Source organism: Tachypleus tridentatus, chromosome 4, assembly GCF_004210375.1.
Source record: "Tachypleus tridentatus isolate NWPU-2018 chromosome 4, ASM421037v1, whole genome shotgun sequence".
NCBI lineage: Eukaryota > Metazoa > Arthropoda > Merostomata > Xiphosura > Limulidae > Tachypleus > Tachypleus tridentatus.
Window position 1 is genome coordinate 5585566 of NC_134828.1, and position 19988 is coordinate 5605553.

General features: G+C 32.6%; 1 protein-coding gene across 2 annotated transcripts in view; it reads left to right on the plus strand.

Moving 5' to 3' along the window:
* The window catches only part of LOC143248485 (ATP-binding cassette sub-family A member 2-like), a 149733-nt gene that overhangs the window by 89631 nt on the left and 40114 nt on the right, over positions 1-19988 (plus strand). For both annotated transcript variants that reach the window (XM_076496892.1, XM_076496893.1), the window contains 9 exons: positions 6218-6323; positions 7283-7394; positions 10477-10537; positions 11886-12060; positions 14278-14393; positions 15875-16022; positions 18114-18237; positions 18766-18898; positions 19476-19596. In XM_076496892.1, coding sequence (XP_076353007.1) covers positions 6218-6323; positions 7283-7394; positions 10477-10537; positions 11886-12060; positions 14278-14393; positions 15875-16022; positions 18114-18237; positions 18766-18898; positions 19476-19596 — 1096 coding nt within the window. The remainder of the gene's footprint in view (positions 1-6217; positions 6324-7282; positions 7395-10476; positions 10538-11885; positions 12061-14277; positions 14394-15874; positions 16023-18113; positions 18238-18765; positions 18899-19475; positions 19597-19988) is intronic.

The following is a 19988-nucleotide window of genomic DNA, read 5'->3' on the forward strand; positions in this document are numbered from 1 at the left end:
GTTAGATATTAATTTAATTTATTTATATGAGCCTGATTTGATTATGAACCACTGTACACCATAAGGTATTTTATGACCTGGTGATTACAGCATATGACTCATAATCTGAAGATCATGTTTTTGAATCCCTGTCACATCAACCCCTTGGTGTGGATTCCTGTACTTTGTGAGTGGACCTCCCAGGGAAGGTTCTGTTCTTTCAGTTTACCCCTCAGAGATCTAAACATCCACTTGCATGTTTTTCGTGCATGGCGACCCGGGAAGGGGAGGAGAGGATCCTGGTGGTTGAGGGGCCCAACCCAAATGCACCACTTTAGCCTTGAATTCCTGTTGGGTTGGGTACCCTAGGGTTAATTTGCTGGTCCACTTGGGCTAAATTCAATCAAGTACCAGTGTTGGATATTCTCAAGAGGCATTGTGGACATTGTATCTGATGCTGGTGTTTTGGTATAGTGCTCACGAAACCCTGGCGTTACTGCAATGTCCTTGTTTGACATTGTGGTGTATACCCTCATAAGGCTCCATGATGGGTGGGGTCAGTGGGCACTGAAATATTTCTTTTTTTTATTATGGATCCTCCTTAAAAAATTTAAATAAAATAGTGAAAAAACAGTCAATAGGTAAGCGACCACGTCTTGAAGACTCTGAGCAGCAATCTTCAACAGCTGTAACACCTGATGTACCTCATTTTCTTATACTACATTCTCTTTCAGACAAACCTTTAGGACAAATATCTTCCTTTTTCATTCATAAGGGACTAGAGGAACTTGCTGGCTCTCCAAAGTCAGTAAAGAAGCTTCGATCTGGTGACATATTGGTGGAAACATCCACATCTCAACACAGTGAACTCCTTTTGCATTCAAAAGTGATTGGGGATATACCAATTGAGGTTATGCCTTATGCTACTTTGAATTCACCATGAAGTGTTATTGTTGAGAGGGATTTGAAGAACATTCTCTAGTCAGAGATTTTCACTGGTTTCTCCACCCAAGGTGTTTCTGCAGTGAGGTGTATCTCCACTCGCAAAGATGGATTACCATGCCAGTCAATATCCTCATTCTGACATTTACATCACCACATCCACCTGCAACCATCAAGGCAGGTTATCTTAATGTAGGATATGGCCATACATACTAAGTCCTCTCCAATGCTTCCAATATCAGCGGTTTTATTGCATAAAGACATCAGATTCCTTGACATGTGCTCTTTGCGGTGGCAAGGACCATGATGCCTGTGAGTGTAAAACAAACCCTCATTACATCAATTGCAATGGCTCTTGCCTGTCCTACTTTTGTTCTTGCCCTAAATGGTTGAAAGAAAAAGAGGTGCAGCATTTGAAAATGATTCATTACATTACTTTTCCTGAGGCTTGTAGTTGCCGTCCACCACTTCATCTGGGATGTATGCTGCTGCACTTTGTTCCACTACTACAGTTAGAGTGCAGTCTGATCTCTCTGTGCCTCCAAAATAATCATTCTCAAAAGGAACGAAACGTTTTTTAACCTCCATGGTTTAAATAGTTGATGAATCAACTTCAACACCCATCTCTGTCCCTTACACACATTCCAACAAATTCCAAGATCCACTTCCTTTTGTTTCAGGTACAGGCATTTCCTTGGATATATTTTCTCTCACCCAAAGATGCAAAACAATCATTTGCTCATGTCCTTAGTCGCTGGAATCATCTTTTAACAAGAAAGACCTGTCCAGTTGACCCAGGGCATGATCCATGGAGGTCAATAGATCCCTTGAATAAAGACAATAAAGAAAAAAGACATGGTCGTAAACAAAAGGGTTGTCCATCTAATTCACCTACACAAATAAATATTGACATCTTGATACAATGGAACTGTCACAGTTTATGTTATAATCTAGATGACATCAAAACACTGGTTCCTACCATCCTGTATGCCTTTCATTACAGGAAACATTTCTGAAACCTGCCAACACAGTCATCTTCTGGCAGTTTTCTTTGTACAGAAATGACAGGTTATGTGATGGACAAGTGCATGAAGGGGTGGCACTGTTGGTTGATCAGCACATGCCCACCCTGTCTTTTGCCACTTTATACACCCTTGTAGGCTGTACCATCACTGTTTGTTCTCTCTACCTTTTGCCTGGAGAAATGTGATCAATCAGACCTTGATGCTCTCATTGAACAGTTGCTGTCTCCCTTCTTCATCCTGGGAGACTTTAATGGACATCATCTCCTCTGGGGAAGTGCTGATATTGATAGTAGGGCTGCTCTGTAGAGCGTATGCTTTCAGATCACAACCTTTCTCTTTTCAAAACTGGTTCTTCTACTTATATCCATGCACATAGTCAGTCCTTTACAGCTATTTATCTCTCAATTTTCTCCCCTTCATTATTTTCCCATTTTTTGTGGAGGGTTGACAACAATTCATGATGCAGTGATCATTTTCTTATAAACTTGAGAGAGACTGGCCATGGTCAATGCCACCTGACCCATGTGCCCCGGTGGAAGCTGGATCAAACAAACTGGCCCTTTTTTACTGCTCTCACAAAACTTGATCCTGCCATTGTCTGTAAACCATCAATGGATGACTGTGTGGCAGCAGTAGCTGACTGTTTTATACAAGCAGCTGCTCAATGTATTCCTAAAACCTCGACACATTTTCCACTATATTCTCATCCATGGTGGAATCCTGCCTGCCACATGGCACGGAAGGCTTGAAAATGAGCCTGGGATAGTTTTTGTAGATATTCCACACTCTCGAACTGCATTGCTTTCCAGCAGGGCCATGCACCTACTCGATGGGTAAGACATCAAAGCCAGAAGGAATCTTAGATTAAGTTCACAACCAGCGTATCTTCTACCATTAATTCCAAAGTCATATGGGAGAAGATTCAAAATGTCAGTGGGCAATATTATTCTGCCTCCCTCTCGATGATGCTCTCTGATAGCCAGGAAATAGCTGATACCCAGAGCATCACCGATACTTTATGTGAAAGTGTTTGCTCGGCATTTAGCACTTCTGCTTCACCTCCACCTTCTTAGCCATCAAGACATGGGCAGATAAATCACCTCTTTCCTTTTGAGGTATTTGTCTCTGTGAATATAATCGTCTCTTTACACTGGTGGAACTCAAACTGGCCCTTTATCGGTTGGACCTGATGATGTATACTATGAAATGCTGTGCCATCTATCTCATGCTTCTCTTGCTATTCTTCTCATTATTTTTAACTGTATCTAGCAGGAGAATGTTTTACCTGATGCCTGGCTCCAGGCTATTGTCATACCTTTCTCTAAGCCTGGGTTGGATCCCAAGATTCCTTGAAACTACCATCCAAGTGCTTTGAAGAGTTGTCTCTGTAAGACCTTAGAGAGGATGGTTAATGCTCATCTCGTTTGGTTCCTTGAATCAAACAACCTCCTCTTGCCCACCCAGTGTGGGTTCCAATGACAGTCTCCACTGTGGACCACCTGATTTGACTTTAAAATCAATCAGAGAAGCCTTTCTGAAATGACAACATTTGTATCAATATTGTTTGACATTGATAACGCTTATGATACAACATGGAGATATGGCAATTTGTGAGACCTACATATATGTGGGTTATGTGGCCATTTGCCCCTTTTTATTAAAAAATTTTTTAATAGACAGGAGATTCTAAGTTTGTGTGGGTTTGACCTTTCCCATTCTTTTCTACAGGAATTTGGAATCCCACAGGGCTGTGTTTTGAGTGTCACTATTTTCAGTATAAAGATTAAAGCCATCACTGAACAACCGCCTCTACTGTTGCAAATGAGTTCCATGTCGATGACTTTCACATCTCATGAGGTATATTGAACGGCACCTGCAGACTACCCTCAATTTTTTACTGAAGTAGACCACAGCAAATGGCTTTAACCTCTCTCTCTCTCTCTCTGAAACCATTTGCATGCATTTTGCAGTCAACATGGTATTGACCCTCATCCTGAACTCTCTATCAGTTAGTTGTGCTGCTTGTGGTCCCTGAGACAAAGTTCCTGAGGCTTGTCTTTGACCATAAGCTGACCTTTGTACCATACATCAAGCAGCTGGAGGTCAAATGTACAAGAGCACTGAACATCTTCCATGTCCTCTCTTTCACCACTTTGGGGAGTGGATTGATGTTCTATGCTAAAAATATACCGTGTTCTCATTTGATTGAAACTCGACTATGGATCACTGATCTATGGCTCCTCCAGGACCTCGGCTTTAAAGATGCTGGATCCCATTGATCATCAAGGACTTTGGCTCTGCACTGCAGCTTTCTGCACTTCTCCAGTTCAGAGCTTATACATAGTCTCATGAACCTCTTTGCATCTCCTCCGTTTACAACTGTCTTCGAAACTTCATTCTTTACCAAAGCATCCCACCTATGGTTGTGTTTTCCTTCCTCAGTGGGCCATACTTTTTCAGAATAAACAGTTTGCTATTGCTCTTTTTGGCCTTCATATCCAGGTGCCATTGGATGAATTGGGTCTGTCCTTGGATAACATTGCTCTATCCACTGGTCAGCCCATTCCACTTTCTCACAGTCCCCTGAGAAAAGCATACACTTCTGATTGGAAATGGCATATGTTATTTGCTGAACATTTTTCGAACCATCCTTCCATTTTGATTTATACAGATGGTTCGAAATCAGTGACTGTGTAGGCTCTGCTTTGTTTTGTTGTGGTTCAGTGGTTGTTGTAATAAAATATCACTTCACCTGGAGTTAAGACAGTTAAATGTTATCATGATATGACTGTAAATACATTTTTGTTACAAACTTACTCAGATTAACATAATAAAAAATTTTTTTTTTTTGTACATTAAGTAGATTTTGTGCAATGTTGATTTATGGCATTTACAAGCTTTAACATAAAGCTTTTGATATAATTAATGTTTCAACAGAGATCTTACTTACAATAAAGAGTTGTAAAATGCATTAATTGGTTTAAATCACAGTTATTCTTATTTTAATTTTTAACTGTTTTTACCAGATTACACTGTTAAAAACTCGTTGTTTTATTACAATTTGTACTTCTAGAAATAAAGTGGGGTCTCTAGTTATTGTAATAAATCAAATGAAGATCAGTAATAATGACAAATTTATGTATAGAGCATAACATCCAGGAAACAAAGTGATAATATAGGTTACCATACATCTACTGTGGAGGAATTTTGAATCACTGCAAAGTAATATTAGATAATATTTAAAAAAATGAGAGAATTTCACAGATTTTACTTATGTGAAAGTATTTTCATATAAATAGCTCTATAGCCACAATAAATTCAAACTTAAAGCTAGATATAGTTGTAACATTGACCAGTAAATATGAAAACAAAATAATTTATTTAAATCTAATATATCCAGCATCTTTTTCATTAGTACTTTTAATTATGTACATATTTTATAGTGCAGTTCTTGCATAGAAAATAAAACACCTTCTAAAAAAGATCTAAATGTTAATATATCCTCCTTCTGGGAGTTGCTAAGTAATAGATTAGGTAAAACATTTGATCAGTTGTTGTATGTTTAACTTAAGGAATGCTGATAACCTCAGTCCATGATGACAAACAAACATTGACTTGTTTTTATTCTTTCATAGAAAATAAAACACCCTCTAAAAAGATCTAAATGTTAATATATCCTCCTTCTGGGAGTTGCTAAGTAATAGATTAGGTAAAACATTCGATCAGTTGTTGTATGTTTAACTTAAGGAATGCTGATAACCTCAGTCCATGATGACAAACAAATATTGACTTGTTTTTATTCTTTCATAGAAAATAAAACACCCTCTAAAAAGATCTAAATGTTAATATATCCTCCTTCTGGGAGTTGCTAAGTAATAGATTAGGTAAAACATTCGATCAATTGTTGTACGTTTAACTTAAGGAATGCTGATAACCTCAGTCCATGATGACAAACAAATATTGACTTGTTTTTATTCTTTCAATCCATTTGTTATTTTGTTCTCATATTTGTTAACAGGACATGAAGTTCAGTGAAAACTGATTTTTGTAGTACACTGTATGTTTGCCTCTTATAATTTCTTTGAGAACTAAATGAACAACACTCAATACCTTTCTGTAAATGACTGATAAAAAAAAAATTATTTAGCTTTTGTTGTTCTCATATGCTCTTATATTCTGATTTGTATAGAAACTGAGATTATTTTCTGCTGCTTAACAATTGTCAAGTATGTTTTTGTATTATATTTTAACACTTAAGTATTGTTTTATAGGTATGGAGCCTTTTCATTTGGCCTCGTTAAAGATTATGTTCCTCCCAATTTTGGAGAGAATGCACCTCCACTTTTTAGGAAGATTGCCGTTCGCAATATTGCCAAAGTTAGTTCAGGTTCTTAGATTTTAATAACAGCCATGTGTTGCTGAAATAACACTAAATCCCTTTTCTCTTTACTATATTCTTAGTGTTAGAGGTGTTTTGGTTCTTAGAAAGTAACTTCCAAAGACAGGTATAAGGTGTGAACAGGGTAAAAACTAACAGATGGTTTTATGATGTCTGTGCTTTAAAAAAAATCATTTTTTTGGATTTCTAACTAATATTGGACCAGTTTAATATTTATCTCCAGTATGTATGGCCTCAAAATTAAAATAAAACAACTAATTTATCATACTCCACTTTTTAATTATTTTTGGTTTATTACTTCTTCACCCTAAACTGAATAAAACAACAGTGTAATTTCAGCTAACAGTAATGGTGGAAATGACTACTTAAAAACAAAGAATCTTTAATAATTTTACTAAAAAACTTTAGCAACATTCTACAAACAGTAGTTTTCATTATTAGATATCTTGTGGATATGTTTGTCATTTATTGAATTGAATGTTCAGCAGTTGTTAATACATGTGTTATGACAACATAACTAACTTCTTTCTACTTAGAAAAATTTAAAACCTTAAACATTATGAATTAAATCATTAATAAAACTATTCTTTGATAGATTGTTTAGGCAGAGTTTTCATGATGAAACTTTGTAGAATGGATGGCAACTGCCTGTTGCGGAGACGCAAGTGTTGAGGACGTTTCGAAAGTCTTCCACCTTTTGTCTTCAAGTCCAAACTTGGACTCAGATTAACATAATAAAAAAGCACTTTTTTGTACATAAAGACAAAAGGTGGAAGACTTTTGAAATGTCGTCCTTTACACTTGTGTCTCCACAACAGGCAGTTGTCGTCCATTCTACACAATTTTTTCAATAAAACTATTTTCATCTAATGTAAAAAAAAATTAGACATTAAGTAATAACATGGGTCCTCTACATGTTTGATGGTTTCCATTACAGATATGGTACAACAATAAAGGATTTCACAGCATTCCTACCTATATCAACAGCATGAACAATGCTATTCTTCGTGCTAACCTACCTGAGCCAAAAGGCAATCCATCAGCATATGGTATGTGAATTAAGTGAAAGTTTTAAAACATCCACTACAAAATATTGACAAATGAAGTGCTGTGTGTTGAGCATAAATGTATTTTTTATACATTTTCATATCATTTTAATTTAAAGATAGCAGATGCAATGAAAAAATATTTTTTATACATTTTCATATCATTTTAATTTAAAGATAGCAGAATAGGCTTCCTCATTATAACTTCTTTCAGCTGCATTTCAATCAGAACATTTTAATTAAAATAAATTGTGTTATAATTTTATTAATAAAAAAGAGTAATGGTTTCTGTGAAATGTTTGATAAAAACAACAAATAACACATGTCTAAACAGAAAGTGAAACTTTGGATTTAGCCTTTTTATCCTCTATAGATCATTAAACATTAGAATCTTTTTATTTAACACCATTGTTTGTATAGTTTTGAATGATATAATTGTATTGAAAATGGTAAGCTACAACTTTATTTAATAATATTATTATTTTTTTAACTACAAAACCATTATTATGATCACTGATTGAAAAGGGTAAATAAACAGTACATATATGTATACACATAGAAAGTATTAATACCTCAAATGAATAGTTTGGTTATCAGAGTGCATGCACCTGTACACACATGAAAAGTATTAATACCTCAAATGAATAGTTTGGTTATCAGAGTACATGCACCTGTACACACATGGAAAGTATTAATACCTCAAATGAGTAGTTTAGTTATTAGAGTACATGCACCTGTATACACATGAAAAATATTAATACCTCAAATGAATAGTTTGGTTATCAGAGTACATGCACCTGTACACACATAGAAAGTATTAATACCTCAAATGAATAGTTTGGTTATCAGAGTACATGCACCTGTACACACATGGAAAGTATTAATACCTCAAATGAATAGTTTGGTTATTAGAGTACATGCACCTGTATACACATGGAAAGTATTAATACCTCAAATGAATAGTTTGGTTATCAGAGTACATGCACCTGTACACACATGGAAAGTATTAATACCTCAAATGAATAGTTTGGTTATCAGAGTACATGCACCTGTACACACATGGAAAGTATTAATACCTCAACTGAATAGTTTGGTTATTAGAGTACATGCACCTGTACACACATGGAAAGTATTAATACCTCAACTGAATAGTTTGGTTATTAGAGTGCATGCACCTGTACACACATGAAAAGTATTAATACCTCAACTGAATAGTTTGGTTATTAGAGTACATGCACCTGTACACACATGAAAAGTATTAATACCTCAAATGAATAGTTGGGCTATTAGAGTACATGCACCTGTACACACATGGAAAGTATTAATACCTCAAATGAATAGTTTGGTTATCAGAGTACATGCACCTGTACACACATGGAAAGTATTAATACCTCAAATGAATAGTTTGGTTATCAGAGTACATGCACCTGTACACACATGGAAAGTATTAATACCTCAAATGAATAGTTTGGTTATCAGAGTACATGCACCTGTACACACATGGAAAGTATTAATACCTCAACTGAATAGTTTGGTTATTAGAGTGCATGCACCTGTACACACATGAAAAGTATTAATACCTCAAATGAATAGTTTGGTTATCAGAGTACATGCACCTGTACACACATGGAAAGTATTAATACCTCAAATGAATAGTTTGGTTATCAGAGTACATGCACCTGTACACACATGGAAAGTATTAATACCTCAAATGAATAGTTTGGTTATTAGAGTACATGCACCTGTACACACATGGAAAGTATTAATACCTCAAATGAATAGTTTGGTTATTAGAGTACATGCACCTGTACACACATGAAAAGTATTAATACCTCAAATGAATAGTTTGGTTATCAGAGTACATGCACCTGTACACATGGAAAGTATTAATACCTCAAATGAATAGTTTGGTTATCAGAGTACATGCACCTGTACACACATGGAAAGTATTAATACCTCAAATGAATAGTTTGGTTATTAGAGTACATGCACCTGTACACACATGGAAAGTATTAATACCTCAAATGAATAGTTTGGTTATTAGAGTACATGCACCTGTACACACATGGAAAGTATTAATACCTCAACTGAATAGTTTGGTTATTAGAGTACATGCACCTGTACACACATGGAAAGTATTAATACCTCAACTGAATAGTTTGGTTATCAGAGTGCATGCACCTGTACACACATGAAAAGTATTAATACCTCAACTGAATAGTTTGGTTATTAGAGTACATGCACCTGTACACACATGAAAAGTATTAATACCTCAAATGAATAGTTGGGCTATTAGAGTACATGCACCTGTACACACATGGAAAGTATTAATACCTCAAATGAATAGTTTAGTTATTAGAGTGCATGCACCTGTATACACATGAAAAATATTAATACCTCAAATGAATAGTTTGGTTATCAGAGTGCATGCACCTGTACACACATGAAAAGTATTAATACCTCAAATGAATAGTTTGGTTATCAGAGTGCATGCACCTGTACACACATGAAAAGTATTAATACCTCAAATGAATAGTTTGGTTATTAGAGTGCATGCACCTGTACACACATGAAAAGTATTAATACCTCAAATGAATAGTTTGGTTATTAGAGTGCATGCACCTGTACACACATGAAAAATATTAATACCTCAAATGAATAGTTTGGTTATCAGAGTGCATGCACCTGTACACACATGAAAAGTATTAATACCTCAAATGAATAGTTTGGTTATTAGAGTACATGCACCTGTACACACATGGAAAGTATTAATACCTCAAATGAATAGTTTGGTTATCAGAGTACATGCACCTGTACACACATGGAAAGTATTAATACCTCAAATGAATAGTTTGGTTATCAGAGTACATGCACCTGTACACACATGGAAAGTATTAATACCTCAAATGAATAGTTTGGTTATTAGAGTACATGCACCTGTATTTTGTAATGAATAGTTTGGTTATTAGAGTACATGCACCTGTATTTTGTAATGAATAGTTTGGTTATTAGAGTACATGCACCTGTATTTTGTAATGAATAGTTTGGTTATTAGAGTACATGCATTCGTATTTTGTTAATACAGGAATAACTGTGATAAACCATCCAATGACTGACACCTCCTACATGCCCTCCAAAGATCAGATGTAAGTACTTCAGTGAAATCAAAGTGTTTTATCTAAGATGTAAAATGTTCATACTTCAGTGAAATTGGAATGTTTTATCTAAGATGTAAAATGTTCTTTGAGAAAGTTTTTAATGGTTTAATTGTTTTTTAAAGATGTTTCCTTAACTTGTATATGTCACAATAACATTTGTTAACTGTAGTTAGTGTTATATGACTATTCAATGTAGGATTTTGTTTATCATAACTTATAGATTGTGTAAATGTCAAAACTAGCTTTTAATAAGCCAGTAACTTGCTGCTTCATCTTTTATATAATTATTAGAAATGTTGTTCGTTTTTAATTTTAGTACATGCATAAAACCATGTTTTAAAGATATATAAACAACAAAATGTTGTACTTAAATAATTAAATAACTGTTCAGTTTTGATCTGCATTAGTTATGTGTATTCTATCATCTTCATATGTTCTTGGGACAAGTATGGCCTAGTGCATGTTGGACTGTGATTCTGAAAGTTCATAGTTCATGATTAAGTTGCCACAACATCATGGGACAAGTGTGGCTTAGTGAATTTTGAACTGTGAGTGTGAAAGTTCATGGTTCATAACTAATTGCCACAATTTCATGCGTCACACTGTTGGAAGTATCAATGCATTATGAAAGTGGTGATTAATTCCCAATATTTGACAGAATATCCCAAGAGGTGGCAATGACTGATTAGCTAAAGTTTATTAGTTCAAAAATGTTGACTGGATAGAAATACAGTGTGCCTGTAATTTCAGATATGTTTTTACACATTTTTTGAACTAATTATCCATCAAATTATTTATTTAGCCATGACGTTTTGATTATGAGGGTAATGATATACATTCACACCAAAACAAAATCAATGAATGAAAGTACTGTTATTATTACACCTAATCTTATTAGTTTCTGTTGGGTTTCCTGTGTGTTTGAGTATTTAAAATTTGTTTTCAGCATTAGATTGGCCCTAACTGCTTGTAGGTACAAGATCGTTTGGTTATGAGGTCCATAATAATATGTGAATTACAATAGAAACATCATAATTATTGTAATTAATCCTAGCTGTTATTGTTGGAGTGTTCTATGTACTTTTGGTAAATTGTTAACTGAGTGTGGCAACAGATAAAAATATAAGATTACTGAACATGATGCAGTATATGGTACTACCATTCAGAAACAGTATAGAGATAAGTCAGTAATTGAAGGGTTAAACCAAATTGTTTAGACCTTAAGAAACCTGCCAGAGCTATACAATAATTTTCTTATTTGGTGTCTATAAATGTATTATCTTAGAAATATCATCTTAAGAAATTCCTATTTTTTTTTCTCTCAAATATGTTTTAGCCTTCAAGGAACAGATGTTTTAATAGCAATCTTCATCATTGTTGCAATGTCCTTTGTGCCAGCCAGTTTTGTCCTTTTTCTGGTTTATGAGAGATATATTAAAGCCAGACACCTGCAAGCTATCAGTGGAGTTAATACGGTCATCTATTGGGTGGGAAATTACTTCTGGGACATGGTAAGATGTGATTGTGGACTTTAATACTAGTGATTCATTATTAACCTTATCAAGATGGGTCAAAGGTAAAAGACCACGTCATGATGTTTGTTATCTTGCATTCAAAATTATATTGAATTCCTATTTTATGAATTTACATTATTGAGTTTGCTATCACATTACAGATTATTATTCAAATGTTAGTGTGATTCATTACTCAGTTTCCTAATGTATCAGTAAGTGTTACAAGGACAGACCTAAATATTTTTGTCACATGGCATTTTTTGTGCAGAATGTGTTAAAATTAGATGTTTTAATGTCCAAACACAAAGTCTATAGTTTCATGCAAATTAGAAACTCAAATAAGCAATGCTGAACAACTAGAATATAAAATAGAAACCTCGTATCTTTTATATTCATTGAGGTGTAACAGATGTACTGAATTAAACACAGTGTCCCTACTCCCTTCTTTCCATTTGTGGAATGTCCCTTATATAACTTACTTCAATATATGGCATGTGAAGAACCAAAAAAAAACCTCAAAATGTTCCTCTGGTGGCTTTCTTAACTATTTTAAAGTGTTAGAAAGCCAACTCATTCTTTCAAACCAAGATCTTGAGGAGGCAGATGCTGTCTTTAATCTTTTTGAAATTACATATTTTCTCATACAAGATTCAGCTTAATTACTTAGCTTGATAAATTATAGTGGAATTCTATGATGTCAATATTAATTTATGATAGTTTAGTTATTTTGAATGTATGTATATAAAACTTAAAATTATTTCATTTCACATCCTCCATGTGCAACATTTATAAACACTTAGCAACCTACGGCAAGCAGTAAACGAGTACAAAGGTCATCATACCTAGAAAATATAATAGTTTGCTATACTTATTTATTTACTATTTTGTGTTTTAAGGAAAATATGTTTAAGAATGGATTTGTAAATACTAATAATTTATATGAATATATAATAACTGAAAGGTGTGTGTATTTTACCAGGTATTTGTCCTTTAAAACATGGCCAAGATGGGTCACTCTGTAAAGACTAAGTCATTTGTAAATTATTGAATACAATAACATGAGTGTACGTGCACTGCATTAATGCAACCTATGTAACTTTATCCATGAGTGACTGGAAGGTCAATATAATAAAAATAATAGATATATATATATATATATGTATATGTATAATGTTATGAGATTTAAGCTAGTCAGACTGAACATTTGTGTTATAATTTTTAGTAATTCCAGAATGAAACAAGTGGTTACAAGGTCAGTCATATTGACAGATCTCGTATAGCTAGAGTAGAAAAATGAAAACAACATATAATGTTTTACTGAAAATGTATTTAGAATCTATAAGAAATTACGTCAATAATATTTGTGATTTTTGGGATGAATAGCTTTTTATTCATAACATTTAAATCACTTCACTACTCTGACTAATAACAAAACAGTCTATTTTCAAAAACAAATTTTTATTAAAAATATTTCATTAAAAACCTGATTTTCTGTATATGAAAGACTTGGAATCTTTATTAAATGTCTACCAAGTTTTGTGAAGGTACACTTACTGCATCAGTAGTTATGATATGAATACTCAGCTGATACATATTACACTGATTCCATTGCAAAAGGTTTGTTTTAGATCAACTTGTTCAAATATATAAATTTTATCATGATGGAAAAGTAATGCAATAAATTCGGTCAGTTTCTTAATGTCTTGAAATGACAAATGTTAAGTTTTCCATCACTTTTGAATGACATGTTGGTTTGTTTTTTAACATTTTTAAGGGAAGAATTGAACATCCAGCTAAAACACATTCTACATATGTTGTATTCATGGCATGTGCTGTCTCTATTCTTAAAGTTATATTACTTTTGAATATATTATTAGTACATAACTGTGCAGTGTATGAGCCTTTAATCTGAGAAAAACCAGAGTTTCTGTAACAAAAAATAAGATATATTTATTGCCAACTGTCATGACTTGCTGATGGTAGTTTTATTTAAGACTTCATTATACTCAATTTTTTACATCTAGTTGCTGATAAACCTAGTGTGGATATAATTTCAATATTAATACTGTTAATAAACTCAATGGGAAATTGTTTATTACTAAGATCTTTGTATTTTAATAAAATAATCAGTATTTCTTTTTAGAATTTTTAGTTCTTGAAAGATATATCAACACTTTGAGTGTTTTTTAATGTACATACTTTTGTTCCATCTAGTGTAACTATGTTGTTCCTGCTACGTGTTGCATTCTCATTCTTCGTGTGTTTGATATTCCTGCATACTCTTCAGACAAAAACTTCCCAGCTGTCGTGTCTCTGTTTTTAATGTATGGGTAAGTTCAATTAGAAAACGCCATGGTATACTTTCTGTATAGTTTTTGTTTAAAAATATAGCGTTACAATTAAGGTAATGAATAACTTAAGATATATGTATCCAGAAATCAGTACTGCACTGACACTACAATGAAATAACATGTATATTAGCCTTCTTACTGAGTGAGTCCTAACTAGGTAATCATTTGTTTTCCATCTATTTCTAAATATCTATTCAACTACAGAAACATATCTTAGAACTTATGTTTTAATGATTCATTTATCTTTTTCACTTGTCATAAACAACTAAAGTTTTCCAAAGAGAAATGACTTTTATTAAAGAGAAGTGTTGTTAGGTTTTTATTTAATGTTATATATTAGATTTAGTTCTATAACCTCTATTTCTGTGAAAGTGTTTAAAACAAATTTTGCAATTTTAAAATTAACAAATTTAAATCATACTAAAAATGTTAAATGTTGTATTTTATCTTCATATAAATTTCCAGATATTTTGCTTTTTAAATTGAAAACAGTAAAAAGTTAAACTATTTTTAGCCATGACATAGCAGCTCATAGAGTGGCTGCGAGTTTTTCTCACATACAAACTTTCAGCTGGTATCTCCATTCCTTGACCAATTAGAGATCTAATTACAACCATGGTTATTTAGAATTGTCTTGTTTCTCCTTCTATTCAACTATCCTTCAGCAAAGTACTTATGTTTATTCCTTTTGTGACACTTGTAAGTGTGTGGCATGAAGGGAGTACCAACCATAACAGTGTTTATTCAATATGACACTAGTGGAATTAAACATAACAGTGTTTATTTAACATGATACTAGTGGATTTAAACATAACAGTGTTTATTTAATATGATACTAATGGATTTAAACATAACTGTTTATTTAATATGATACTAGTGGAATTAAATTGAATTTTCTTTCACTACTGTCAGACCACAGAAACTCTACAAAATAAGTCATTATTTAGATATTTGTGCATGATATCTTCTTCCTGTGGGAGATTAAAAGACACAGTAGCCATAATATTTTTTCTTAATGTTTAATATTATTTAATCTGATGCAGACTTCAGTAAATATAAACAGTTAAGTAATAAAAAACTACAGTGCCTGTAATAATGGACTAAATATTGTACTTCCATTACATTTCTTATCTTTCTTGTACATAAGCATTCTTAACGATACACATTTACAATTTGTTTTCATTGAGGTGATTGATGGTTTAGCTATCTTATTTTGTTTCTGTGACTAATACATCATTTGGGTTAACCTTACTTATTTAGATATTCTGCTCAAGTCTCGGTCTTGTGGGAATGAATTTAGAGCATAAGTTTGATTTTGTAATTTGTCATTTATCTTCAATTGTTATTTTTTTATTTTTCTCTTTTTTCAAGCTTAGTGCAATTAATAAGTCTGCTTTAGTGTTACTGTGAGGAACTGGCTTATGTGTGTCAAACTTGGCAGCTGTTTTTTTCTGCTATAGGTGGTCCATCACTCCTGTGATGTATCCTGTGTCCTTCCTGTTTAAGGAACCTAGTACAGCATACATCTTTTTAATTGTAATTAACCTCTTTGTGGGAATCACATGCATAGTAACCAGTTTTCTTCTTGAAGTTTTCTCTTACAATGCTGTAAGTAGTGGCTTCCTGAAATTTGTTCATTTTTAAACGTAATATTTTTCTGAAGTTTTTTATAATTGTCTGCACTTATCAATATTATTATTGTAGAAATTTTACTGTAGTAAGTTATGAATATACTGATATGTAAAGTAACAATAATAATAAATTACACTTTTGAAACAAATTATTAGCACAAAAGCTAGGAAACTGGTTTACACATTTCAGTGTATCCTTTTAGGTCCTACCGAGAAGACACATGAAAGTGTTGAGTTCAGTTTAGTAGTGTTTAGACTATCAATCCCTTCTTTCTGGTGGCTCACTAGTACGTCTGTGAGCTTATAGTGCTTAAAACTTGGTATCAATGCCCAAGATAGGCACAACAAAGTTCATTATAGCTTTCTACTGACTAACAAATGAAACTTTTTGTTAACATTTTGTACCAAAAGTGTGGTTTATTGTGTTAATTTACTGCAAATACATGATACATGATATTTCTATTTTATGAAAATAATGTTTCAGATCCCATATAATATTAATTGTTAGAATTCTCCACAGTTTCAGGTTGTTCTTGGTGCAACAACTAATGTCACAAACTACACTGGCATACACAGATCACTAAAGTGTGATTGACATGTGATTTTATATATTTATTTATTTGTTTTTCAATTATTATAGAACTTATTTATGAAAAGTTTGTACTTAATTGTTAATGTGAAATTACAAAACCTAAGCTGCAGTGTTAGAATGAAGAAAATACAAGGTTGTACAAGATACTTATTCTTAAAAAGAATGCAAGTTCTGTATTTCATAGGATTATTACTTTATGAATGTGTATAATTGTGTATGCGTATCTTATTAGGTATTGCATATGCTACTAGTCTGTAGCATAATTGGCATATTGAATTTCTCATTTTTAGAATTATAATGCTACACAATGTTTTATATATTAAATATGGATTTATTGACTTTAGGAACTCTTATGAAACACCTTAAAGAAACAGTGTTTTATTTCACATGTTTTTATTTTTAGTTAAATAATCTCCAGAAGATTTTAATAACACTTCTAGTTAAAGTAGTTTATTTACATTTGTTATTTTATCATCAGTATATACTTTTTATATTATTGTTTATTAAACCTTGTGCCTGTAGAAACTTCCTTAATATCCTGTGGTGTTCTGTTATGAAAGCTTATAAAATTTGTTTCATCTGAACACTACCTGTAATACCAATAAAAGTTTGATGTTTCTACTGAAAAAAATCAGTGTTTCTTTGAATGGTTAATGGAACAATAATAACAATAGGCAGTGTTCATAGAGTAAATGTATTACTCTGTTTAACAAACAAAAAACTTTTACCTCAGCATTATTATATAATACAAAATTATGGCGATTCTATTTGTAACAAAGACTTTGGGATTAAGGAGTGTTATGTTGAAAGTGGCAGAAATGAGAAGGTTGAAATATATTAGAAGTGTGAGAAGTCGCAAACCAAGCACAGAAACTTGACAGGAAGTGATGATGTGTAATGTCGCAAACCAAGCACAGAAACTTGACAGGAAGTGAAGGTGTGTAATGTCACAAACCAAGCACAGAAACTTGACAGGAAGTGAAGGTGTGTAATGTCACAAACCAAGCACAGAAACTTGACAGAAAGTGAAGGTGTTGTAATGTCACAAACCAAGTACAGAAACTTGACAAGAAGTGATGATGTGTAATGTGATGGAAAAAATTGCAGGAATTATGACTGATGTGGTATGGGCATGTGGAGACAGTTTTGTGAAATGGGCCACAGAGAGAAAGACCAAGGAAAAGATAGAAGGATGACAATGGTCAAATAGGAGGCAATGTGAAGAGTGATAGGTTTTATTGGAGAGGTATCATGAAACATCCCGACCCCCATACAAAGGGATCAAGAGGAGAGAATAATTAATGAAGATTCTATTATGAACTTCTGTTAAATGGTTTCCATGGGTACCTCATTGTATTGAACTGTATGAACTTGTTGGAATATTAAGTGAAATTGGTTATTTTGGCTTAAAGAAATATTGAAGGATAATTCAAAGCTGCATTTGTTACTGAAGATTTGTTTCGTTGTCTCACTTAGTACCTGGGAGAAATTCACACGGTATTAAAGGCAACCTTTCTCTTGTTTCCCAACTACTGTCTTGGCCGTGGATTGATGGATATTGCCTTTAACGAATACCAGAACTTTTTCTTGTTCAAAACGGGTAAGATAACATTGATAAACTTTTTGTATGATCCCAACCCTTGAAACTTGATAAATGTTATTCTTCATACTCATGTATGAAGATCAGTCACATTCATAAAAATATTTAAGGCTAAAAACTGGATCTAATGGTTTGCAGCAATATCAAATATAACTTATTTCATTATTAGACCATTATTAAATTTAATTTATTTACAGCAATTCAATGTTTTTTATTTTAATATTTATGTACATTCAATAGACATATTTGATTTGTTTTAAACTGTTTATTATGAAAAGAAGAATCAAACTCATAAGATTTTATTTCTTGACACTTTTAAATGTTTTATCTTTTATATTGTACTGAAGTCAGAGTTTCCTAAGAAATATTTTTTAAAATATAATATTCTTAGAAAAGGCTATTAAAACAGCCCTTGAAAAAGTTGTTAGTTTAGAATTTATAAGCAAATATATTTCTTTTGTTCAAATATTAAGATATTTTAAAATGTTTGCAGTTGTGTTAATGTATCAGTCATGCACATCTTTTTAGGGCAGTACAATAAAATGAGATCACCCTTTGCTTGGGATTTGGTGACAAGAAACTTGATTGCCATGGCAATTTCAGGATTGAGTTTCTTTCTCTTGACACTGTTATGTGACTTCCACTTTTTCATAAAACCAAAGTAGGTATCACATGCATTCTAGTAAAGTGTTATATCATATTGATATTGTTTTTAATCTGTCACTAAGAAATCATAAAATAGAGATCTCATAACTGCATGAGTTTTTTTACTTTTTTTATGTTGCTTTGCTTTAATATTTCTCAAGAATTTGCTGATGAAGTACTACAGTATTTGTATTTTTTAATAAGGCCTCACCTCTCTTTTTGTGTCTGTTTGTGAACGTACTGAATCCTTTTGTAATATTAAACAGCTATGAATATAATCTGATAATTCTTGTCATGAAAACATATTGTAGCATAAATTGTTTTGTATTCTACATAATTTACATTTGGGATTGCATGTTAATGGCCTATTATTTTTCCCCTTTTTTTTTTTCTATGAAGAGTTTCTTGTTCTTTTAAATAAGTACCTATCATTGTAAATATTTCTAGGGGGAAAAGTAGTGAAGTAAGTTAGAAAGTAAAAAAACAGGAAAGATAGTTACTGTAACTAGATTGAACCAATAAGAAAGTTAATAGAAGGATTATCTCAAAGATCTTGATTTTAAACGTGCGTCTTTTTATTATTCTTTCAATAGGAATATCAAAGTCCCAGAATATCCACTTATAGAAGATGATGAAGATGTTGATAAAGAGAGAGAGAGGATTCTGAGAGGTTTAGCATCATCTGATGTTCTTCAGTTGGTTAACCTCACTAAGGTACTTTATTGAAAAATATTTATTAAACACATACCTTTGATAGAAAAAGTTAAATTATAAAAGATAGGTTGCTAAGTGATGTTGAAATGGTACCTCTGTAATTATGTGAGTTTGTGTTTAAACTTCATAACATTTAAAATAATGTTTTCTCTCCCAAGAAGATGTTTGTTTAATTTTTGATTTTTAAAGTCATTTGACATTTACTTTCTAACTGCATATCAGTCAGTTAGTTTAACAAACAGTGGAAAGTTTATTGGTATAAATTTGTTTTGGAAGTGTCTCTCAAGTCTTTTTATCCTTTTAAATGTTTTCAGCTATGCATATTAATGTTTCTGATAACCCTTATTACTAGAAGACATTATACAAGTATCAAACTCTTTCATGGCAAGTGA